Source organism: Bubalus bubalis, chromosome 3, assembly GCF_019923935.1.
Source record: "Bubalus bubalis isolate 160015118507 breed Murrah chromosome 3, NDDB_SH_1, whole genome shotgun sequence".
NCBI lineage: Eukaryota > Metazoa > Chordata > Mammalia > Artiodactyla > Bovidae > Bubalus > Bubalus bubalis.
This window is the reverse complement of record NC_059159.1, coordinates 34,896,122-34,921,265: the sequence shown is the minus strand read 5'-3', so window position 1 is coordinate 34,921,265 and position 25,144 is coordinate 34,896,122. Positions and strand designations below refer to the sequence as shown.

The 25,144-nt window shown below is 46.4% G+C and overlaps 2 protein-coding genes across 2 annotated transcripts in view; both read right to left on the bottom strand.

Moving 5' to 3' along the window:
• MYH10 (myosin heavy chain 10) overlaps nt 1–181 on the bottom strand; it is a 120,113-nt gene extending 119,932 nt beyond the window's left edge. The window contains exon 1 of the mRNA XM_044939314.2: nt 45–181. The gene's annotated coding sequence lies outside the window, so the exon portion shown is untranslated. The remainder of the gene's footprint in view (nt 1–44) is intronic.
• LOC123332645 (formin-like protein 3) lies at nt 107–12,273 on the bottom strand. The gene is made up of 2 exons (XM_044939318.2): nt 11,427–12,273; nt 107–942 (listed from the first exon to the last, which is right to left on the bottom strand). Exon 2 carries the CDS (start codon nt 638–640, stop codon nt 107–109), a length of 534 nt encoding a protein of 177 aa, XP_044795253.2. The 5' UTR covers nt 641–942; nt 11,427–12,273.
• Between the last annotated feature and the right edge of the window lie 12,871 nt (nt 12,274–25,144).

Below are 25,144 nucleotides of genomic sequence, written 5' to 3'. Positions count from 1 at the left end.
ACCCGAACGAAGCTACCTTCCCGAGGTCCGTTCCCTCCACCCACCTGAAACGATGCTCATTGGCTTCCGCTCCCAGCCCAGGCGGCCGAGGCCCCCATATTACAGGCTAAGCCGCACGTCCATCAGAGATTCCGGGAGGTGCGGCCGGGGCAGTCGTGGGTGATTGGCTGGCTAGGGCAGAGATGGACAGCTGAGACTGGCAGGGCGTCCCGCGATCCCGCGGGGCAGTGGGTGCGGACCCCGCAGCGGCTTTGGCTGTGCGGACGGCGGGGCACGTGTGCCGCGGCCAGAGCCCCGAGCTCCGCCTGGACGCTGCACGCCCTGGCGTCCCGCCGCCGCGGCAGCCCAGTACGGAGCCTCGCCGCCCCCTCTGCCTGTCGCAGCCGGCGTGTCCCACAGTGGGACCGGCTTCCACCGCCGAGTCGCGAGCTCCCGGCGCTGCCTGCAGGGGCGGGGCCGGAGCGCGGTCCTGAGGCCTGACGTCACCCCCGGGGCTGCGGGGAGTGGGGGCCACGGCTCTGCGGCTCACCTGCAGTGGGGGAGGGGAGCCAGGGCTCGGGCTGCGGTTCTGCCCATGCGCACCAACTGGGGGAGTGGGGCGGGGGGAAGACAGACCTCGCCTGCCGTCGGCCGTCGGCATTCAGGCCCCTGTCGCGACCTCGGGCCCAGGCTGACCCTGCCTAGGTCCGCTGAGCGCCGGCCGCCGGGTTTGCGAGGGGAGAGGCCTCCCTACCCAGATGCCTGGCTGGGCTGAGATTCCAGAATATTGAGAAGGGAACCCACCTTGGGAAAACGACTTCACGTCATTCATTCCTTCGTTACTTCCTTCTTTTTGTTAGTATACAGCTCCCTACATGAGAGGGGCTATGAGGAGGTTCTGCTGGACTCTTATCCCTCAGGGCCTATTAACTTTTCAAAGGCCTTGTAAAAAACGTTTGAGACCTGAGGAAAAAAATAAAAAAGGTTCCAAAATAAGGAAAGGCAACTAGAAAAATCCGAGTTAATATTTAATGAAATGTCTGCAATATCTAATCAACTGCGACACGACCCTAATAATATATAAATATAATAAAGTTTGGGTAAGTCACAAGAATAAAATCATTTAGTCTTAAAAAAATTGAAATTTGCAAAATCTTTTCCAAAAAATTTTTATAGCAAGATGTTAGTTCATGTTCAATAAGGATGCATTTTAATATTTACGACATGATGTAAGTGGCTAAGCCTAGGAAACTTCCAGTCTGGTAAAAGGTGAATAAAGCAAAAAAACAAGGCAGGAAATGATGAGGAGGGGTTGGTAGAATTCAGAGACAATTTCAAGGCAGCTGAATACAGAGTCCTTCCTGGGGAAATGGAATCGGGTCCTGTATTGTGCTTTGTCCTAGTGCATCTGGTCCCCCACCCCCACCTGCCTGCTGGAGTAAGCTGCCCCTTGTCCAGGTGTCTTGTGACTTGGCTGCATGAAGTCTGTCCTTATGCAGCCTGCACGTGGAGTACAAGTTAACTGTACGTAGTATGTGACAAGTATTCCTCTTCTGAATTAAAAAATAAACTTTTTACAGAAGACCAAACACTCCATTTCTAACGCCTGAGTCTCAGCTTTGCCAGCCACTGAAGTCATTTCTGAGTGCACAGAGCATTCACACACAAACCGCCCCATCAGCCACCAAGTCTGTGATTTCCCATAATTATAAAACAAAGTCAGTGGACCATCAGAAGAGAAGACCGGGAAGCTCAGCTCAACAGAATTCAACATCATACAGACGTCAGTCTCAATGAGAAATCAATAATGAAAAGACTGTTTCCAGAAATTCCCTGGCAGTCCAGTGGTTAGGACTTGGGAGTGTTCACTGCCAGAGCTCAGGTTCAATCCCTAGTCAGGTAATTAAGATCCTGTAAATTACATGGCTCAGCCAAAAACAAAAACACTGTCCCCTAATGTCTCTCTGGGCTTCCCCGGTAGCACGTAGGTAAAGAATCGGCCTGCCAATGTAGGAAACACAGGTTTGATCCCTGGGTCAGGAAGATCCCCCAGCGTAGGAAATGGCAGCCTACTCCAGTATTCTTGCCTGGAGAATTCCATGGACAGAGGAGCCTGGTGGGCTACAGTCCATAGAGTCACAAAGAGTCAGACATGACTTAGCACATACTCGTGCACACAAAAGTATCTCTAGCCATGGCATCTCTCCAGCCTTGGGGCCTTACATTTTCAACTGTCTGCTAGGTGTCCCTACCTGGATTGGAGGACAACTGCAAAAGCAGGAAGTTCAAAACTTACCTTCTTCCCACACCCACTTCATCTCACCCAAATTCTTTTTCTTCCCAGCTTCCCTTTGTCTTTTAATACGACCAACTTGAAACTACTTTGATTTCTTCCTCTCCCTTGCTCCCACACTGTGTTCCCCTCCACCTCGATCAGCTAACCAGCCAGGCTCTTCAGACTCCAGTCTCACCCCACGTAGCTCCATCCCAGAATCTGTTGCTGTTTTGAGCAGGAAAACACAGGATTTAGGACCACATAGACCTGGCTTTAAATCCGTCTCTGCCACTGGTTGTTGTTTAGTCACTCAGCTGTGTCCAACTCTTTGTGACCCTGTGGACTGTAGCCCACAAGGCTCCCCTGTCCTTGGGATTCTCCAGGCAAGCATACTGGAGTGGGTTGTCAATTCCTTCCCCATGGTATCTTCCCAACCCAGGAATGGAACCCATGTCTTCTGCTTGGCAGGCAGATTCTTTGCCACTGAGCCACCTGGGAATCCCCACCTGAGTTTTAACCTTTGACAAATTCCTTAACCTCATTTCTCAAAAGGGTACAAATATATACCTAAAGGACTCATTCAATTCATATGTAACAGGTTGATTTACTGGGGTAAAAAGCATGGTGTTATGAACATATCGATGAAAATGGTCTTTTTTTCCCCCTAGTCTACAAGTTCATTACAAAAGAGTGAGAAATCTTTGTCCTCTCTCCATAATAATTTTTGCTGGCAGTCTAGGCTGCTTTTACCTCCAAAAGAAAAAGGTCACAGGCCATTGTTTTGCAGAGTCCAAGTCACAAGTCCAAACTCATTCACTGATGACAGTCAGGCCCATGAACCTGATTTGTTCTAAGCTGTTTTGTTCCATCTGTACAAGGCTGATATGAAGCATTTTTAAAATAAATTTGAGTGAATTCCAACACTTAATAATCAAGAGCTATCCAACATCATTAGCCATTTGGGAAATGCAAATCAAAACCACAATAAGATACCACTCCACACCCACTGAAATGACTGTAATCAAAAGGGCAGACAATAACAAATGTTGGTGAGGATGCAGAGAAACAGGAACTCTCAACGATTTCTGGCAGGAATGTAAAATGGTGTAGCTACTCTGGAAAACAGTTTGCCAATTTCTTTTAAGTTAAACATGAATGTACTGGACTTCCTCGGTGGTCCAGTAGTAAAGAATCCACCTGCCAGTGCAGGGGATACAGGTTCAATCCCTGGTCCAGGAAGATTCCACATGCTGGGGGACTAAGCAACTACGTCTGCGCACTACAAGTACTGAAGCCCATCCACCCTAGAGTCCATGCTCTGCAGCACTAGAAGCCACCACTATGAGAAGCCCGTGTACTGCAACTAGAGAAAGCCTGCAGGCAGCGGTGCAGCCAAAAATAAATAACAAAAACAAACAAAAAAACAGAAATGTACCATGTAACTCACAATTCTATCCTTAGATATCTACCAAAAAAACAAAAATAAAAGTAAATATATATGGACACAAAAACTTGTACATAAATGTTCATAGCAGCATTATTCATGATAGCAAAAAAAAAAAAAAAAAATGGAATGTCCATCAACTGGTAAACGGGTTGACAAAATGTTGTACACCCACACAATGGAATACTATTCAGCAATAAAAAGAAATAAACTACAGACTCATGCAGCAACAGGGATGAACCTTGAAAACATGTTCCGTGAAAGAAGTCAGACAGGGAAACCACATACTGTATGATTCCATCTATATGAAATGTCCCCCAAAGGCAAAGCTCTAGAGACAAAAAGTAGAACATTAGCTGCCCAGGGTGAGGGCTGGGGTGAGGAGAAGGGAGGACAGTACAGGGATTAACATTAAATATACACGTGGGATCTTATTGTGATGATGAAAGTGTTATAAAATTGATTTATGGTGATGGTTACACAACTGGATAAATTTACCAAAAAGTCTATTTTATGGGATTCCCAAGTGGCTCAGTGGTAAAGAATCCACCTGCCAATGCAGGAGACGAAGGAGACACAGGTTCTGTCCCTGGGTGAGGAAGATCTCCTGGAAAAGGAAATGGTGACCCATGCCAGTACTCCTGCCTGGAAAATTCCATGGACAGAGGAGCCTGGTGGGCTACAGTCCAGGGGGTTGCAAATAGTTGGACATGACTGAGCACACACACACACTGAATTTTATATTGTAAATTACATGATTTGAAAAATATACCTTAACAGGTAATGTTTTAAGAAAGAAAAGAGTTCTCTCATGAAAATTCAGATTTCTGGCTTCCCTTGAAAACATGGAAGATCTGGAAATTCAGCACCCATTGGCTGGTGCCTGAGTTGCTGCTCTTTTTTAAACAAAGCCTGTGTTCCAGAGCATGCCTCAGCCGCCACCACTCCCTCTAGTCTCTTAAAGCCGACCTGCCTTATTCACTGACATTCTTTGCTTGGTCTTTTTAGGTGTCTATGCGTTTTTAGCTCCTATCATGCCTGTCAAGGGATTTCATGTCAGATCATTCCAGAGAGATAAGAGGAAAGGTGGTGTTTTTGAGTTGAAGAGCTGTTCCCCTGCAAGAGGTGAAGGCATAGAAGATTTGTGGCGTCCATGAGAAAGGGTTCCCTTTCAACATGCTTCCTGGAAGAGGTAGGACTTCCAGGCAGAGGTTACTCCACTGACCACCTCACAGCCCACTCAGGGCAACAATTCCTGACTGATAAGAAGGATGGGTGCTCAACTATGGCATCTTGAAACAGAAGGAGGAATAATTAAAAACAAACAAACAAAAAATCTCTAATGAGTTGAGAAAGAAGGAACTTTCCAGAATTTTCTTGGGCCCCTTAAGTGCTGGAGTTTTGGAGGTGGGGAACAGAAGACTCGGCTGAAAATGACTAATTTAAGACATCTCACCAACCACGCAGGATAGGGCTAACTCACATTTGATTTTAGAAAAACAAAGGCATGATAGTCCTTGCATCCTAATGTCTTAGAACAAGTCATACCTGTAACAAATGCTTTTTGTATCTGGGAGTGATGCCCATTGCTATGGAGACATCCGTATCGACAGGCAGGGTCCCTATCCTGAAGGGGCACACAGTTCAGCTGGAAATAAAAGCAAATTGGCAAATGATTGTAAGAGAGCAGGGGTTTTTAATCTGGAGTGCATGGAAACCTAAAGAGTTTTAGGGGTTTTATAAAATCTCTAAAATTACATGCAAAATGTATTGTGTTCTCCCCACCACCACCCCCTCAGGGAGAAAATGTACAGTTTTTAGTAGATTCTCATAGAACACTCTGATCCAAAAAGTTTGCAAGAATGCAATATAGCATTAAGTACTACATCAAGTTTAGTGAGATCTAGGGACACATAAGAGGGTCACTTAACCCAGAACGGTGGCAGGGGTGGGCATCAGGGAAGTTCCAGAAAGTCTCCTTAGAGACAGTAATTTTGAAATTATAATCTGAAGAAGGAGGCACTAACCAGACCAACAGAGGAGAATAATGCTTTCAGAGAAAATAGCACAGAGAAGAGACAGTACAGGGCTTTCCAAGCTCAGAAAAAAGCTCACAGCAGAGCAGTGCTACAGCAAAGCAAACAAGTGTGAAGGAGTGTGAAATACAGGGCTGGGGAGGTAGGCAGGGGCCAGATGGGAGGTGTAGACCAGGAAATGGAATTCAGATTTTATCCGGAGGACAGTGGAGAACTATGGGAGAGGTTTCATCTGACGAGTAAAATGACCAAGCTTGTGTTTCTTCCAGGATTCCTTTGGTTATAACATAGAGAATGGATCAAAGTCGGGGGGCAGGGCGGGGGTGGTTAAGAGGCTGCTGCCACAAACAGTCCAGCAAGATGATGGTGACGTGGTCGAAGAAGCCTGGAAAGATGTGGTCAGATTGCAGTGATCGCTCTTGCAAAGGTTAAGGGAGCTATTTCAAGTGCCAAACCAACCCATGAAGATATAAAAGTGCTTTAACATGTGTGACGATATCTTCAAGTGCCTGGTGGTGGTTTAGTCATTCAGTCCTGTCCGACTCTTGCGACCCCATGAACTGTGGCCCACCGGGCTCCTCTGTCCATGGGATTTTCCAGGCAAGGATCCTGGAGGGGGTTGTCATTTCCTTCTTCAGGAGAACTTCCTGACCCAAGGATCGAACCCAGGTCTCCTGCACTGCAGGCAGATTCTTTACCGACTGAGCTTCAAGTGACTAGCACATTATAAACTCATTCCTTCCCCCATTTTCTCATGGCCCCCTGAATTAAAAACAAGCCCTCACTGCATCCTGTACACACACTTATAAAAGCACCTATGTAAACCTTCTTGTATGTTTTCATCTCTATCCCTGTATCCCCTTCGAAACCAGTGCTGTGCAGCACAAGTAGACTGGGAGCCACCAGTGCAAGCCACATATATAAGTTTAAACTTTCTAGGGGATACATTTTAAAGGTAAAGCAAAATAACTGATTAGTTATAATGACATATTAACCCAATACAAAAAGAATATTACATTTCAACATGTCGATTAGGAAATCACTAACAGGCTACTTCACATTCTTTTTGTTGTGCTAAGTGTTTAAAATCTGATGTCTCTTGTGGACATACAGCACATCTCATTTCAGGTTGGCCACAAGGAAATGGCAACCTACTTCAGTATCTTGCCTGGAGAATCCCATGGACAGAGAAGCCTGGAGGGCCACAGTCCACTGGGTTGCAAAGAGTCAGACATGACTGAGCGATTAACACTACATTTAAGTGCTGGAGAGCTACATGTGGCTGGTGGCTTCCACAGAGGACCCTACAGGGATGGACTGTAAACTTGCAGCCAAGGTCAATGTTTTCAGCTGTATCCCCAGTAACTAGCTCAGTGATTGATACGGAGCAGATGCTTAGTAAACGCTTGTTGAACAGAAAGATGGAGGGATGAATGGGGAGATCCTTTCCAGCTTTCCAGATGTCATTTGAACTGAGCCTCAATCCCAATCACCTTCCCAGGGCTTCCCTGGTAGCTAAGCTGGCTCAGCTGGTAAAGAATCTGCCTGCAATGAGGGAGACCTGGGTTCAATCCCTGGGTTGGGAAGATCGCCTGGAAAAGGGAAAGGCTACCACTCCAGTATTCTGGCCTGGAGAATTCCATGGACTGTATAAGTTGGACACAACTGGGCGACTTTCACTTCACTTCACTCGAATCCCAATCAGGATTGCAACAGTAGAGGATAGTGGACGGACTGCAAGGGCAAGGATGCAAGGAACAGAAGCACGGACAAGGAAAAGTGATACCAGGACACAGTGGGAAGTAACAACGTTTGACTAAAGTACAGAATACCTGCTGCAGAAAAGGTGAGAAGTGACCCTGAAGGTTCCTGGAAGCTGACACTGGAACCCTATACACGTCTGGGGATTCCCAAGTTGCCAGTGTAATTGCCATCAGTAAATATTTAAGGGACAAATGAAAAGAGAGGGAAGAGGACAGGGCAGCAGGAAAGAGACAAGGAAGCAAGAAAGAAAGGGAAGAGAGAGCAAAGTGATAATGACCGCTGGTGTGAACGTTGGCAAATCACAAACAATAGGCAAATTTCTTAAAGGATCCAGGTTGTCTCAATGGAAAGAGGAACAGGTTACTGGAGTGTTTGCAAACAGCTGGAGAAGTCTGGTGAGTGGTTAGAGATGAAAACAGGGTCATTGGTCTCAAGAGTATCTGTGGTCTCTGGTGGGAAGGTGAGGGAGTTACGTGTTGGTCCAGAGAACCCCAGTTTGAAACCAAGCCTTGGGGCTTCCCTGGTGGCTCATTGGTAAAGAATCTGCCTGCTAATGCAGGAGACACGGGTTCGGTCCCTGGTTCAGGAAGACCCCACATCTGCAGAGCAACTAAGCCCATGCGCCACAACTATTGATCCTGTGCTCTAGAGCCCTGGAGCTGCAACTATTGAGCCCATGTGACCGCAGCTACTGAAGCCTGCGAGCCCTAGAGCCCATGCTCTTCAACAAGAGAAGCCACCCCAGTGAGAAGCCCCTGCAATGAGAAGCCTGCCCACCATAACTAGTGAGTAGCCCCTGCTCACCACAGAGAAAAGCCCCAGAAGCAATGAAGAACCAGCACCATCATGAGTAAATAAATAAGAAATCAAGCCTGATTGCTATTATATGACACAGATTTATTGCCACCTCTGCCTTAAGCAGCCAGGCCTGGTTTGCATTGCTCCTACTTAACAGGTGAAGAGAAAAATCAAGAAATTGCCCTGGATTTGCTAAAAATGGATATGATTCTTAGGGGTTAAAAAAAAGCATGTGGGCATCTCATTGGAGGTTGTTTTAAAAATCCAAATCACAGGACCTGGGACTTCCATGGTGGTCCAGTGGTTAAGACTCTACATTTCCACTCCAGGAGAATCTGGTTCAATCCCTGGTTGGGAAACTTAGAACCCACTAGCCTCGAGGAGAAGCAAAAAAAAAAAAAAAAAAATCCTGCCTGATACTGGGTACGTCCTTAATCTCTCTAAGCCTTGATTTCAGGTCAGTTCAATTCAGTTCAGTTGCTCAGTCATGTCCAACTCTTTGCAACCCCATGAATCGCAGCACGTCAGGCCTCCCTGTCCATCACCAACTCCTGGAGTTCACTCAAACTCACGTCCATCGAGTCGGCGATGCCATCCAGCCATCTCATCCTCTGTCATCCCCTTTTCCTCCTGCCCCCAATCCCTCCCAGCATCAGAGTCTTTTCCAATGAGTCAACTCTTCGCATGAGGTGGCCAAAGTACTGGAGTTTCAGGAAAAACAATACCTACTTAGTAGGGTAGCTACAAGGCTTAGATACAGTGAGGTAACACTGGTAAAGGTCTTGGCACAAATTACCCCTCAGTAGTGTTAACTCTTTATTGTGCCTGAGTGCACAGTTGCTTCAGTTATGTCCAACTCTTTGCAACCCTATGGACTGTAACCCTCCAGGCTCCTCTGTCCATGAGATTCTCCAGGCAAGAATACTGGAGTGTGTTGCCATGCCCTCCTCCAGGCGATCTTCCCAACCCAGGCCTTGAACCTAAGTCCCCTGTATCACTGGTGGATTCTTTACCCACTGAGCCATCTGGGAAGCCCATTACTCTTTATTATTATCATGCTGTTCATTAGCAGTATCATTACCCTTTGACAAGACTTATACACAGCTTTTCAGAGGATGTTTATAGTGTTCCATTATTTTCTCTAGATGTGTATTCATTCTGTTGCATTACTAGCCTCTCTACTTTTGCATATCTTTTAAATTTTCCACAACATAAAATTCAAATATTATTTTTGTTGATGATTTCTACTGAAAGGGCTAGATTCTAAGGAAAGGAAATGAGATCCTGGAGAAAAATAAAAAAAATATTTGGCTTTGATTTTCACAGTCCTGCATAATCTGATCTCAACCAACCTTCTTAAATTCATGTTGCCTGCCTCACCACAGCTGTTTCTCCTAATAATCACCTCTCCTGGGCCTTCTCCATCTGCCTTTTTTTTTTCTGGCCATCTTCTCCCTTTTGCTTATGCTATTTTCCATTGGACAGCCTTTTCCAAATCCACCTGGACAAGTCCTCCCAGGAGGGGAGCCCTGTTGAAGCTCTTCAGTGTGAGGAACACCAGTGAGCAGCTCAAGCAAAGGCCCTCGTTCTCTTCAATTTTAGACTCAAGTTTCACAGTCACGCAGCGTTTTTGGCACATTCGGAAAGGGTGGTTCCTGCTCTGCCTTTAGATGTTCTTATGAGAGGAGATTTCCCAATTTCCTTCTATTGAAAGCACTGATGGGTGTGAGCCCACTGATAATAACACCATTCTCCACACCAGGTATATGAAAGTCGGCTGGCAGGAAACAGAGGGCCACCCAGGAAGCCCGCTTCCTCACAGGAGCTCCAGAGCCTGCAGATGCCCTTCAGGTGGATGTGTGGGACTCACAGAATCTAGACCTCGAGGATCAGAAGAGCCCAGTGCCCTGCGTTCTCCTGCTCAACACGGTGAGCATCCCCTGCCCGGACCCACACTTTTCCCGGCAGGACCTGGCACTGGTTCTGGTTTCTCTCTCTCCATGGCCACATGAAGAGGCTGTAGAAGCCACCCAGTCACCGTTTCACAGATGACATATGGAGTTGGGGACTTGCCCAGTAGCACAGAGCCAATCAGTGCAGAGCCAGGACTCAGCCCTCCATCACCTGCCCACGCTCCATCCAGGACTTTGTGTCTGCCATCGTTGTCAGCCGTGGCCATTTTGTGGTGCACCTACTGTGTGCAGCAGAAAAGAACACAGAGCATCTCAGGAAGGGTTGTGGAATTCAGAAGATGCTAGTGTGTTTAGTGGGGCGAGGGGGACAGGTTGGGGAGGAGTGGGAAAGGACTCATGGAGATAGGCTGATTCTCAGCTTGGACAGAAGTAGGGAGGGAATGGCCCAGGGCATCAAGATAACAGGGACTTCCCTGGCGGTCCAGTGGCTAAGACTCCATGCTCCCAAGGCAGGGGGCCTGGGTTCGATCCCTGGTCAGGGAACTAGATCCCACATGCCACATGCACCTGAGAATTCACGTACTACAACTAAAAGATTCTGAATGCTGAAACTAAAGATCCCACAATGAAGACTGAAGGTCTGTGCACTGCAACTAAGACCAGCCAAATAAATACATAAGATAATGGGGAGACAGAGCTAGAAACCTGAGGAAGATTTAAGTAAAGGTGTGCCCTTCCTCCCCCAAAGCACCCATTCACGACTCATGGAGACAGCCAGTTACCTTCTCTACCTGTCAGCCTGTGAAAACACCTAAAACTCTTTCCATGTCCCCAGATGAAGGGCCAGAGGCTCCAGGCTCAAGCTAAAGAAAGTACTATCTAGATAACATGGATATAAGCAGGGAATATGCAGCAGAATGATCATACAGAGATGCTTTGGAGACACAGCCTGAGTCCAAATCCCGGCTCAGGGGTGACTTGACCTTGGACCAGTCACTGAAGCTCTCCAGGTCTCCTTCTCCTCCCTCCTTGTAGCAGTCATGACCTGAGTTCTGGAGCCGCTGCACACAGAGTGATAAGCATGGTGCCTGGCACACAGGTGACCGCTTAGAAGATGGCAGCTTTTATTCTGGTCCTTTGCTCCTTGGTGTCCCTCCTCCTGGCTGCTGAGTCAACAGGAAGTTGGCCTGTAGACAAGAGAGCTCCCCGGAACATACCTGGAGTCGAGACCTAGTCAAAAGTTTTCTCTCTTCATGGCCACATCTTTCATTTCGGGGGAAATCTGGAAGAGCTAAATTGGGAACGGAAAATTTGCATCTGACGAAAGGTATGTGCAAACACATGTTTGCAAATGAGGTCAAGGTTTCAAAATACCCCTTCTCTGACAGATGAGTCAAGCCCCACACAGTGGTCTTACTATTTACCACGCATGACGGCACATTCCCTCAGAGACTGATAGCGTCGTCTGCCAGGAGTTATATCGGAAGGAGTTACTCATTGGAAAATGTGGCTGCCTTGCCCAGACTGAGATCTGAACTTGGACTTCCAGGGATTTCACCCAAAATAAGCTGAATTCCTCAGTTATAACTGTCAAAGAAACAGAGCCAAGGAATCTGTGCGCCAGACCAGCGCCAGTTCCTGCTGGGAGAAGTGTGGGTCCGGGCAGGGGATGCTCATGGTGTTGATCAGGAGAACACAAGGCACCAGGCTCTTCTGGCCCTCATGGCATCTGTCATTACTGCCTGGGACTGCGGCCAATTGGTCATCACTTGTCCTTGATTCAGTTATCCCCTACTCTCTCGGCAACTATTTTATGATCACCTAATAATAATAGCAAACAACTGTTTAGTACTGATTGTCTTCCAGACACTGTGCCAGGTGCCTTACATGTGTCATCTCGAGTCATCCTTCCAACACTCCTGTGACGTAAGTATTACCATAGACCAAGTAGGTCAACAAGAGAGATGCATGGAAAAATGTCAAAGGCTGGCTATAATGAAGCGGGACTTCTTTCTGAGTGTCCCGCCCCCTCCACTCACATGTGATGGGGTGGAATGAACTAAATGGCTCATCCAATTGAAATCTCTATCTGATCTTTTTATTATTATTAATTTGGCCATGCCACTGTGTCATGTGAGGTCTTAGTTCCCAACTGGGGATCGAACTCACTGCCCCTGTATTGGAAGTGTGGGACCTGGACCACCAGGGGAAGTCCCCTGATCTGATTATTTAAATAGTCCTTTTAGGTAATGCTCAGTCTCTCAGACCACCTGCTTCCCCAGTTCCTGCTGCATCTCTTTCTTTTTTTTTTTTTTCTTAGCCCCTCCCCCTGCTCCTGCCCCCTCCCCCTAGTCCCTCCCTCTCTGCATCTCTTTCTTTCTTTCTCCCTCCATCTTCGTCCATCTTCCTCCATCTTCCTAATTGTGTTGGGGTATGTGGAGAAGGGTATATGACTCACTCCATCTTGTGGTTGAGGGTAAGTTTGGAAGTTGCTGATTTACTTTCCTCTGGTCAATGAGGAATGCCCATGTCCTCTCATTTGACCTCTGGGCACACACCATTCTCCTCCTCCAACCACTTCCCCAAGAAGACCATACTCCTCAGCCTGGCTTTCAAGTCTCTCTCCATGCTAGGAGTTGGATTTTCACCTTCCAGGTTTCTCTCTCTCCACGCTAGGAGTTGGATTTTCACCTTCCAGGTTTCTCTCATCTGTTTCTAGTCTGTTCCACAAGACCCAGCTTAGATCCAGCTACACTTTAATAAAGCCTTTTGGGCACCACTGCCTGATCATTCCCTATCTCTGGACTTCTAGGGCCATTACATCTGATGATGAACTCTGTATTTCTTTGAAAGCGCTCTTTTCTTACTGTTCCATAAAATTACTTATATCCATTGTTGTTATTCAATCTTCTTAGGGCTTCCCTGTTGGCTCAGCTGGTAAAGAATCCGCCTGCAATGTGGGAGACTTGGGTTCGATCCCTGGGTTGAGAAGATCCCCTGGAGAAGGGAAAGGCTACCCCCTCCAGTATTCTGGCCTGGAGAATTCCATGGACTGTGCAGTCTATGGGGTCGCAAAGAATCAGACATGACTTTCACTATCACTTTCAAGCTCCTCTGGGGGCATAGATGATGCTTTATATCTTGTTGAACACCCCATCACACCAGCAAATCTAATCCAGAGTCTACTACACAGAAGGATTGTGGTTGTTCACAGACAAAAGATACACATCCCTGGTATATTAGGAGCTTCTAAAAATGGAGACAAAAATAACCAGTAACACCAGGGAAACCAGCTAAAGATATGAATAGGTAATTCACAGAAAAAGAGATGAAAACAGTCCTTAATCATGTGGAAAAATGCTCAAACTCGCTCGAAACAAGGACGATAAAAATGAAAGCTCACAGATATAATTTCCAACCTATCAGATTGGCCCAAACTCAAAAGTTTTACAACATACTCTTGGCAAGAAACAGGCACACACCATGTGACCAGGGAACCATACTTCGTTACGTAAGAGTCTATCGCATGTACGCGGGGAGGAAGAATTTGACGAGGCAGTTTATTTGTCTTTGCTCTAACCTGAATGCTTTCCGTGCTCAAATCCTCCCTATCCTTCAAAGCTGTGTCCAATGTTGACACAGACAAACATCTCCAGTGTTGGCAACAGCATGACCCACACACATTCATGGCACTGGACACAGTCATCGTTGTCTCAAGGCCAGAGGGCAAGAGACAAGAAGTATTTCCCTGGTGCCTGAATGGTGTTAGTTATGACAGAGGGTGTTTAGGGCCCTGCATCACAGTGTACCAGTGATAAGTACTGGTGGACCAGCGTCCAAGGCACCCATGGGTCCTTTGTTAAGTGTATTGTTTGTGTTTGTGATACGTGGAGCCCTCTACAACATGGATTCTGGAGCAGGAGCCAGGGTCCTGGGGCTTCCCGGGTGGTGCGAGTGGTGAAGAACCCGCCTGCCAATGCAGGGGACATGGGTTCTATCCATAGTCTGAGAAGATCCTGCGTGCCTCGGAACAACAAAGGCCGTGTGTCACAGATACTGAGCCTGTGCTCTCGAGCCTGCCATCTGTGACTGCTGAGCCCATGCGCCCGAGAGCCCGTGCTCCACAACAAGAGAAGCCGCCGCAATGAGAAGCCTGTGCACCGCAACAGAGAGTAGCCCACATGCAGCGATGAAGACCCAGCGCAGCTGAAAATAAACAAATACACATAAAATCTAAAAAAGTGTTTCCTAGCTCTGCCCACGGAAAAGGCCCAGAAACAATGGGCACCCCTAGAGCAATGAGCACCCCTATTGTGGTCTACAAATGCCATCTTCCTTGGGGAAGTGGCAGAGTCCAGGCCCCAGACAGGAAATATGAGATGAGCCTGAAATATCTTATCGGAACAGAAAGCAAGGAAACAAAATATCAAAAACTACTGAGTTGTGACAAAAGGACACACAGGAGCAAAGCTGATGAGGCTCCCTCTGGTCAAAGAGGGAGGCAGGTGCTGCTTCAGTATCAAAATGATATAACAATGGCGATGAATGGAAACATGTTAAATAATACAAGAGTTCATAATGATTAAAACAAAAAATCAAATTCATGGGCTACCTCTGAAGAAAGCAAGGGAACAATCTCATGATTTTAAAAACAAGAATGTAATGTGCTTAGTCACTCAGTCACGTCCAACTCTTTTGGACTCCATAGACCACCACTCTTTTGGACCACCAGGTTCCTCTGTCTATAGGATTTCCCAGGCAAGAATATTGGATTGGATTGCCATTTCCTTCCCCAAAGGGGATCTTCACAATCCAGGAATCGAACCTAGGTCTCCTGCATTGCAAGTAGATTCTCTACCAACTGAGCTACAAGGGAATCCCACGAACAAGTAAATACATGTTTAAAAAAATCAAGGATTCATCTTGCCTTCCCTATATAAACTGTATCTTCAGGATAACCAAAGAACTGATGAGGGAAAAGTTTGTCTCTTTATAGAAGCACTGCAATTACTGGGGCTTCCCAGATGGCCCAGTGATAAAGAACCTGCCTGCCAGTGCAGGGGTCATGAGTTTGATCCCTGGTCCAGGAAGATCCCACATGCCATGGGGCAACTAAGCCTGTGAGCCACAACTACTGAGCCCACACTTCCTAGAGCCCATGCTCTGCAGCAAGAGAAGCCATTGCAATGAGAAGCCCATGTACTGCAAATAGAAAGTAGCCCCTGCTCACTGCAACTGGAGAAAGCCTGAACAGCAACAAAAATAGAAGAAAAAGTTAAAAAAATATATATATATATGTAAAACAATGGAGGGTTTGAATATTCATTAGATATTTGGTAATATAAAGTAATCAGTGTTAATTTTTTTGTTGTGATAATGATACGGCAACTATCTTTTTAAAAAGATTCCCTATCTAGAGGTACAGGCCAACATATTTAAAACAAAATGATGCTGGGAGTTATTCAAAATAATCTAGAAGAAGGTGTGGGTAACATTATCATTGAAACAAGACTGTCTATGAGTGAAGAACTATTGGTAGATGGGAGACAGGTCATGGTGGGGATGATCCTTAAACTATTCTCTCTTTGGCTTAGTTTTGAATTTTTCATAATAAAAAGTTAAAAGTAAATAAGATTGAAAGATTATTTTTAATTATAAAAATAGTGCATGCTTTCTTGAAAAATATTAATAAAGGAACATAGAAAGTGAAAGGTAAAATCTCCTTAATGCTTGACCCTTGATCTCAGCAGTAATCACTACAAATGGTTCAGTAGATTCTGGTTTTTTTTTTTTTTTTTAATGTATTTTATTTATTTGACCCCACTGGGTCTTAGCAGTGGCACATGGGATCTTCAGTTGTGGTCCACGAGTTCTTAGTTGTAGCTTGTGGAATCTAGTTCCCTGACCAGGGATTGAACCCGGGCCCCCTGCATGGGGAGTGTGGAGTCTTAGCCACTGGACCACCAGGTAAGTTCTGAGTTAAGGTTTTGAGCTACTGCTCAGACACTGTCACTAGGCTACTCTAAGGGGGGGATATATTCCCCCAACTCTGGGTGCTCAGGCTTAGTCATGGGACTCACTGGACCAAAGTTCAGAGACTCTTTAAGAGCCAGAACATGGTCTCTTGCCTGTCACCATATTCCATGAAGTTCAATCCCAGAGTGAAGACAACAGAGCCATAACCTGCCCACGACACCCTGTGTACATGACAAGTAAACTATCATCGTGGCAGACACTGAGATTTTTAGTCATTTATGACTGGGACACACCCCTCACCTGTTCTGAAGAATACCATATCCTTCTGAGTCTTTTCACTGTGCATCAATAAAATAGTTTTCCTCCAAATATACATATTATTATATTCAATTTGCTTTTTTTTTAACTCAACATATCATGGGCATTTAAGGCTACTCTAAAATCTGAGTTTGCAAAGCACCCCCCCCCAATAATTTCCTGAAGCCAAAAATATCTGTTTCTTTAAAATATGGGACAGTGGAGAAAGTTCTCCAGCAAAAACTCATGCAGGAAGTAAGCTGAGTGGGTCAGGGTGTGAATTCCAACATTACAGCCCTTCTTGTTACCAGAGGATAATTGGCAGTGGATTTGCACGATTCCAAGGGTTTTCCTGCCCAAGGAAGGAAGGAAATCTCCAAGGTTGTTGAAGGGCCCGTCTTTCTCTTTGTAATCTCGTAGGCGCTGCCTGTGGTTAGAAGCAAAATTCTGGATTTCCTCTACAGCCTGGAGTCAGAGGGCTGTTACTGCACTTCTGACTACAGCTAAACTGCGGGGAGAATTGAGCTTTTAGTTTTTCAGTTATATTATCAAACTCGAATTCAAACTGGCCTCCTGGGCTCCCTCTGTCTTATCATGGCACCCCCATGCTGCCAGGTCCAGACATTGGAAACCATCTCTCACTCTCCAAACACCTAGCATATGAGCTCCAAGGGGACAGAGATCTTTCTCTGTTTTGTTCACTGCCATGTCCTGTCTGTAACACTGCCAGACACATAGTAGGTACTCAATAAATAAGTCAGGAGTGAATCAACCTAAGCAGCTGCCCAGTCCTGTGGCTTCTCCCTCTATAATTTAGCTCTGATCTATAATCCTCTGTTAAAGAGAGTCACCATTTCTTGACAATGTTCCCATTGAGATGTGGAGTGGATGTCCCCAACTCTTGACGCTGGGTAGATTCTGTGACTATTTGAACCTACAGAATATGGCAGAAGTGGGAGTGCCACTCTCCAGGCCCAAAATTTGAGAGACAAGCAAGTTCTACTTCCTGTCTCTCCAAACTCTCACACTTCCAGCCCTGGGCAGCTGGGCAGGTCCTGAGAGACGACATGCAGAGAGAGAAACGACCGAGACCAGCTTTCCAGCCAAGGAGCTGGACACAAGAGTGATGCTCTCTTGGGCCCTCCAGACCATCTCAACCTACCAGCTGAACACCACTGAGTGACTCTAGTTGGGTGTTTTGTTGAACAGAAGAATCATTCAGCTGAACCTGGGGCTGATCCACATAACTGCAGCTAAGTCCAAGTTCTCAACCTCCACAATGAAGAGGTAATAAAATTGTTGTCATTTGAAGCCATTAAGTTTTGGGGTGATTTGTTAATGCATCAATAAATTACCAAATACTACCCTGCATGGGACCTTATAACTTCTTACCTAGAGAACTGACTTCTACATTTAGCCCCCTGCCATTCCAACCATGCTCTACACTGCTCAGTTTATTTTCTTGAAAAAGTTGTGGGAGTCCTGTTTAGGGGGAAAAAAAAGTATTTTCAAGAGAATATAGCCCGATCTCTTTAACCTGGTCCATCTGGTCTTCCAAGATCGCTCTTTAAAAAATATGTGTGTGTGTGTGTGTGTGTGTATTTTATTTGACTGTGCTGGGTGTTAGTTGCAGCTCATGGGATCTTTGATCTTTGTGACATGTGGGATGTTTAGTTGCAACATGCAGAAATTTTAGTTGTGGAATGCAAACTCTTAGTTGTGGCACGTGGAGTCTAGTTCCCTGGCCACAGATGGAACATGGGCCCCTTGCACGAGGGAAGTTGCTAAGATCACTCTTTGAACTCAACTTTCCAAGTTCTCCTATTTTCTCCTATGTTCCAGCCAAGTTTAATCTTTGGTTCACGCCTTTGACACCCTTTAATTTTTATTTTGTTCATAAAGTTTCTCCTCCTGGAATGCCCTTCATCTTATCTGCATATGTCCACATCCTGCTTGCCTTCTAAAGACATCTGAGAATGTCAATTTCCCTCATGGAAATAAACCCTCTCTCCTGAATTTCCACATCATTTGATCTGAGATTCTCATAAAATGTACCCTTTTCTGCCTTGTTAACATTATACTTTAAAACTGTGTTTTTAGGACTTATAGGGTGGTCCAGTGTTAAGACTCCATGCCTCCAAAGCAGGGGACATGGGTTTGATCCCTGAACAGGGTAATTCCACATGCCATGCTGTGCGGCAAAAAAATAAGACCAAAACCATGTCTCTAACTTCCTAATAGACCATGGAATCTTGGAAGGCGGGATTCATATCTTATTTACTTATTACCAAAACTAGCAAAGAACCCAGGTCTTGGTAGGTCCTTAATAATTATTTGCTGGACTGACAGGAGGATAAACAGGGTGAATGGGTCAGACAAATTTGCTGGAACTACACTGCTGGGCCCTCGGGCCTCTCTCCGCTCCTCAGCTCTGTTTTCTTCTGTCTTGGTTGCTTTCAGAGGCAGGCTCTGCCAGGTGGTAGCACAGATGGTCTCTGGCAGCTTTTCACTCACACCCCACCGGTTTAGCACCACCCCCACTGCCACCACCCCCAGTCAAAAAGGGTGCCTCTTTTTTCCCAATAGTTCCAGAAAAAGTCTAGGAATGAGGACTCACTAGACATACAGGAGGCCTTTCCCTGAGCCAATCACCCTGACTCTAGTGAAGGAACGGACTTTCCTGAGTGTCTAGTCCTGAGTTTTCAGGGGACCCATGGGCTTCCCAGGTGGCTCAGTGGTAAAGAATCCGCCTGCCGATGCAGGAGATGCAGGTTTGATTCCTGGGTAGGGAAGATTCCCTGGAGAAGAAAATGGCAACCTGCTCCAGTATCCTTGCCCGGGGAAATCCCATGGACTGAGGAGCCTGGCAGGCTACGGTCCATGGAGCTGCAAAGAGTCAGATACAACTCTGTGACTGAATAACAACAAGGAAGCTACAGCTGGAGCTGGTGGTGGAGGGAATAGTCCTAATGGAAAAAGATGGGCTGTTAACCAGGAGTGTGGAATGGAGGTTGGATAGGAAACACCACAGATTCCACCCCACCCATCCTGGAAGGAGAGACCGAGCCCTACAGAAAAACACTGCTTTTCCTCAAGCTTAGTGTTAGGTACCTGCTCTTTACTGGCCCCTTTAAAAAGAACTGTGCTGGGAATTCCCTGGTGGTCCAGTGGCTAAAAATCCAACAATCCCTGGTCAGGGAACTAAGATCCCCCATGCTGCAAGTATGGGGTCTTGGGTTCCCTGGGTCCACTTGCCACATGCCAGGGAGCCCATGGGGGCTAGGGAGCCCACATGCCATAAGAGAAGATCCTGTGTGCTGCAACTAAGACCCGACACAGCCAAATAAATATATATTTTTTAAAGATAAGCCTGGCTATATAAAAAAGCAAAGTCCCTGGCAGTCCAGTGTTAGGACTCTCTGCCTCCACTGCCAGGGAACTGGGTTTGAATCTTGGTCAGGGAACTAAGATCCTGCAAGCTGTGTGGTGTGGCAAATAAATAAATAAATAGATCTATGCCATCCAGGTATCCAAACATGGTATCCAGGGCCCATGATAGCTCTGCCCCTCCCCCATCTCTGCTCTTTATCCAAACCACCTTTTATTTGTCTCTGATTTGCCTTTCTTACTAACGTCCTCTTTCCTGGCTCACTATCCCCCTTAGCATCCATGTGCATAAAATATAAGAGCTGTTTAATGCCACTTCCCTGCCCAGCCCTACCTGTACCACCATTACGTATTTATATCCTTGGTCTGCTATTGTCCATCAGACAGAAAAACCAATCTGAGCAAGAGGAAGACAGAGCCCTGATGACATAGCCTGGGCTCCTGAAGCCAGCTGTACTTGAAGCTGGCTCTGCTGTGGGTTGAATGGTGTCCTCCAAAATGAAACGTTGAAGTCCCAACCCATGGCATCTGTGAACGTCACTGTATTTGGACACAGGCTCTTTGCAGATACAATCAAGTTCAGATGAGGTTGTACAGGTGTCTGTATAAGAAGGTGGGAGCCTTTTAAGAAGGCAAGAGACACAGAGACAGACACATAGGGAGGGCGGCATATGATGATGGAGCAGAGATGGGAGAGATGTGTCTCCAAGTTAAGGGCTGCTGGCAACACCCAAAGTTGAGAAAAGCATGGGAAAGATCTCCCCTGGAGACTCCAGAGAGGGAGAAAGCTTCCAGAAGGAACTACCTTGCTGATCACCTGACTTCAGACTTCTAACCTCCAGCATGGTGAGGGAATGTCTCTCTTGTTTTATGCCACCCACTTTGTGATGATTTCTTAGGGCAGATGAGAAGGAAAGTTATGCTATTCCTGTAGTTCTCCTTTACTCTCACAATTCTGCCAAACTTCATGATACTTCTATATTTAATACATAATTTTCCTTATTCATTTTGGCTGTGCTGGATCTTCATTGCTGCTTGGGCCTCTTCTGTAGTTGCAGTGAGCAGGGGCGACTTGCTAGTTGGAGTCCTCTGGCTTCTCATTGTGGTGGCTTCTCTTGTTGTGGAGCGTGGGCTCCAGGCACTCAGGCTTCGGTAGTTGCTATGTGTGGGCTCAGTAGTTGTGGTTCTGGGCTCTAGAACACAGGCTCATTAGTGGTGATGCACAGGCTTAGCTGCCCTTCAACATGTGGGCTCCATCTGGACCAGGGATCGAACTCATGTCTCCTGCATCAGCAGGCAGATTGTTTACTACTGAGCCACCAGGGACGACTTCATGATACTTCTGACCCCAGATGGGTGAGGGTTCCCCCCCACCAAGCCACCCTCTGAGCCCAACTGGGTGTCCCACAACTCAGTTCTGACACTGTCTACCTGGAGAAAGCATTAGATTCCATAGACTAAAGGCTGAATCCTCTAAGACAGTCCTCACCCCGACTTCTGATACCAATTTCAAGTCCAGACTGTCACCTGAGCTTCTAACCAACTGGCTATAGGCCAGAGGTTCCAATGTCTCCCTCCTCAAGTTGGATTCATTGGCTACAAAGGCTCACAGAACTCAACATTTTACTCAGTGGATCACTGGTTTATTATAAAAGGACACAGCTCAGGAACAACCAGATGCAAGAGATGCAGAGGGCAAGAGGGAAAAAGGCTCAGAGTTCCCATGCCCTCTCTAAGCAACCACACTAACAGAACCTTCGCATGATCACCAACTCAAAAGCTGGGGTTTTATGGTGGCTTCACGACGCAAGCACGAGTGATTACATCACCAGTCACTGTGATCCTTGAATGCAATCTCCAGCCCTCTCCCCTCCTTGGAGACCAAGAGTGGGACTGTAAGTTCCAACCTCCTAGTCACACAGTTGGTTCCCCCGGCAACTAGCCTCATCCTCAGATGACCTAGGGGTTTTCCAAAAGTCACCTCATTAATGTAACAAGACACCCTTGATGGCTCTCATCACTTAGGAAATTCCAAGGGTTTTAGGAGCTCTGTGCCGGGAACTGGGATGGAGACCAAATATATACTTCTTAGTATAAATCACAATATCACAGTAGCCCTAGGAAACTAATACGCTTTCTCATTTTTGTCCTGTTTTGTGAGCCAATGAATCCCTGGTTGCTTAAGCAGAACTGTCTGTTGCTTACAGCTAAAGTCCTGAATAACATGTGTTACCTATTCTATGCACCAAGGGTGCCAAGGTAAATTAGACCCTGTTCTTTAAAAAAAAAAAAGCTTTTTAATGTTACTTTTGCATCATTCAATCCCACTCCCCATGTTTAATAGAAAGTATATAATAAAGGGTTTTTCATTTTGTTTTTTGGTTGTTGTATTTTTAAACCAAGAACTGATTAGCTGATTCACTCAATTCATTCAGCAAATATTGTGTGCTCATCAACTGTGGAAAGCACAGTTTAGTGGTAAATCCATCGAACTATGCCCAACATTGCTTTTTCTTTTTCTTTCCTCCCCCTCTCCCGACCACTAATCTGTTCTCTGCATAGTTCAAGGTCTGATAAAAAATGCTAATGGCTTCGCATGCCATCCAAGACAAGGGCCAGACTCCTTAGCCAGGCACTCAAGGTGCCAGCCTGTATTTCCATAATCTCCTACTGTATTTGGCTCCCTCTTCTCCTCTACCTCCTTGGCCCCAGCCAATCAAATTACTGATTATTCCACAAAGACCTCTTATGCTTTCCACAGTTGTTACAATCACTCATAGTGACTCTGTCTATACAAAGTCCTTTCCTCCATTTCAAAGTCCTACCCATCTATACCGGTTTCTAGGGCTGTCATAATAAATTACTGCAAATGGGGTGGCTTAAACTGGCGGAAGTTTCTTCTCTCCACTTCTGGAGGCTACACGTCTGGCATCAGGGCAGCACCGTCTGGCTCCCTCTGAAGGCTCTAGGGGAGGTGCTTCCTTGCTTCTTCCTAGCTTCTGGTGACTGCAATCATCACCGGCACTCCTTGGCTTATAGGCCCATCACTCCAACCTCTGTCTCTGCTGTCACACAGCATCAGTATGGGTAATGTTTTTCTTCATTTTCCAGGAAGGCAATTAAGAATAAGTAGCAGATCATTTGATACCCAGTAGGTGGAAAAGACCAGGTAGACAGATGTCTACAATAAAACATAACTGGTTACCTAGTGAGCTAGACTCATCAGTATGCAAAGCAGGAAGCAACCTTGTTCCACACTGTTCTCTTTCAGGAATTAACAATTTCGTCACAAGAGATTTAAAAACTGAGATCAAATCTTTTACCAAAGCTTCAGTCTCCCCCAGTGCCACTTTCTGACCAAGGTAATATACTACCTGGCTGATCACTTAGGACCAGTTTCTGCATCCAACCTCTTTCTGCTGGGGGCAGAAGATCCACTCACATGGAATATGGCTTTACTGAGATATAGTTGGTTTACAATAACCTATACATTCTTACACAAAGTGTACTACTGGTAAGTTTTGATTTTAAAGAGGCTCACTGAACCAAGAATCAAGATAATGAACAGTCCATCATTCCCAAAAGTTTCCTCTGGGCCTTCAGTGATCCTCTCTCCTGTCCCTCCCCCACCCCCCAGGCACCATTCATCTGCTTTCTGGCACTAGAGATAAATTTGCCTTTCCCTGCAGAAGGGAAAGGCTACCCACTCCAGTATTCTGGCCTGGAGAATTCCATGGACTGTATAGTCCATGGAGTCGCAAAGAGTCGGACATGACTGAGCGACTTTCACTTCACTTCACTTCCTAGAATTTTATATAAATAGCATCATACCGTATGTACTCTCTCTTTTTTTTTTTTTTTTTGGTTGGGCCGTTCTCACCCAGCATCATTCTTTTTAGGTTCATCACAGAGTTCCTCTTCCAGAGGACTGAAGCCTGGCCTCCTTCCACAGGTGCACAGGGCCTGTGGGAAAGGCCACTCACCCGTGTCCTGAAACAGAATCTGAGGACAGCCCGATCCCAAGCATCCGCCTCGAGCAGCTCCGCCTTCATTTTCCAGGTGTGGCAGGTTCCAGGGTGAGGCCACTCCAGGGGGATACAGGCCAGGCCACCTGGACTTGAGAAAGGGAAGGGCACCCCATTCTCACCTTCGCACCCCATCCTGATGCTTCTGGGGAAACCTGTCCAATTTCGTTGTGGACACTTCTGCTTCCCCTGTGCAGCCTCCAGTGGCTGATGCTCAGAAAGTCCCCTGCTAGGTTTGGGGGCATGACTTTAGTGAGTTCTGCACAGATGGTCTGGAGCCTTTCTGGAGAATATGTGGGCATCTCACATCCTCTGTTCTCAACGTGCGGGCCTCAGAGCAAACAGAGACAGCAGAAAGAGTTACATGTTAATACCGGTGCAATCACAGGTTGTCAGAGGACACCGTGCACAGAAATGCCCCTGTAAGAGTACTGACCCCAGCTAGTTCAGGTGCCTATCACAGGACTGATTTCTAGGAGCCCAGGCTCTTGCATCATCCCATGCATAGAAAAGCGCTGAAAGCTTTAACTTGGTGTCTGCTTTTCTTTAATTAACAGTCATCTTTTGATGTTCCAACTATTTGGGGTTTTGCTGCAAAAACTCCTCTATATCCTGGCACCCCACACCTTGCCTCTCCGGAGCAGTCCGTCACAGCTATCTGACAGACTGCCTTCCTGGCTTAAGTTCTCAGAAAGTCTGCTGAGTAAAACATACTTCTCAGCTTTTAGGCTGTACTTTCTTTTTTTTCAGTTGACACAACTCAGGAACAGCCAGATGGAAAGGATGCAGAAGGCAAGGTGTGTGGGAAGGGGGTGGAGCTTCTGCACCCCGTCCAGCATCAGTGTCCCAGACCCTCCATGCGTTCACCAACCCGAAAGCCCCTCCTTTGGGGGTTTTTGGAGGCTTCACTGCAGAAGGTCAATTGATTAAATCACCAGCTACTGGTGATGGATTCACCAGTCCTTCTGGAGAATGAAATGGCAAACCACTCCAGTATTCTTGCCTGGAAAATTCCACGGGCAGAGGAGTCTAGCGGGCTTCAGGCCATAGGGTCACTAAGAGTCGGACATGACCTAGCGACTAAACAACAACAACTCTTCTCCGGAGGTCGGGGGTGGGGGAAGGTCGGGTGGGGGGGGTGGGGGACTGAATGGTCTAACTCTCTAATTACATGGTTGGTTCTCTCAGCAACCAGCTCCAGCCATAGGTGTTTTCCAAGAGTCTCCTCACTAACCTAACAAAAGATACCA

What these genes read in the sequence shown, in the direction of transcription:
- LOC123332645 (XM_044939318.2), bottom strand. Translation starts at nt 640, where the DNA reads ATGCCGACGGCCGACGGCAGGCGAGGTCTGTCTTCCCCCCGCCCCACT.